This window comes from Wasmannia auropunctata, unplaced genomic scaffold, assembly GCF_000956235.1.
Source record: "Wasmannia auropunctata unplaced genomic scaffold, wasmannia.A_1.0 LD322220.1, whole genome shotgun sequence".
Lineage (NCBI taxonomy): Eukaryota > Metazoa > Arthropoda > Insecta > Hymenoptera > Formicidae > Wasmannia > Wasmannia auropunctata.
The window spans coordinates 1-622 of NW_012040670.1; the positions used below are offsets into that span (position 1 = coordinate 1).

The 622-nt window shown below is 32.0% G+C and overlaps 1 protein-coding gene across 1 annotated transcript; it reads left to right on the top strand.

The window, feature by feature from the left end:
* Positions 1-12: 12 nt before the first annotated feature.
* LOC105460431 lies at positions 13-606 on the top strand (the record flags this gene model as incomplete). The annotated part of the gene is made up of 3 exons (XM_011706877.1): positions 13-177; positions 274-410; positions 494-606. Coding segments are annotated over exons 1-3 (358 nt in total), but the record flags the coding sequence as incomplete, so codon positions are not given.
* Positions 607-622: the final 16 nt, after the last annotated feature.

Genomic DNA, 622 nt, shown 5'->3' on the forward strand with positions numbered 1-622 from the left:
TTGAAATATGGTAAACAACGACTGTGGGGTGCAATTGGTTTCGGTGCTACAGCATGTTTATCTGGATACATGGCAGATCTGTGGTCACAGAACGGAGTCTATAAAATTTATACACCATCGATTCTTATCATTTTTGTATTTTCTTGTTTTGACTTAATCTGTTGTATAAAATGGAAGGTGATTGTTTTTATACATCACAAAATAAAAAAATCGAATCAATAGTGTGCGCATGCGGTTTCTTTTGTTGTCTTTTATTGTAGATTTTTCTTACAGCTGCCATGTGAATTAGAACGGACAACCATACTGAAGGATGTGTTTACACTTTTGAAGTCAAAATCTGTCGTTATATTTTTCTGTTTTACTACAATTTTCGGCGTCCTTAATAGCATCATGCGTACTTTTTTATTTTGGTAAACTTTTATCTTTATCGGTGATTAGCTTTATCGGTGATTAATATTTTAGATTTTCGCTTGTATATAACGTAATTTTATAGGTACATAGAAGATCTCGCTATTGCGACTGATTATATGGGTCAAATTAAATTAATAGAAGGTTTAATCGTAGCGGCGCAGACTTTATGTGAAGTAATATTCTGGTTTTTATCTGGTAATAATAATTATTT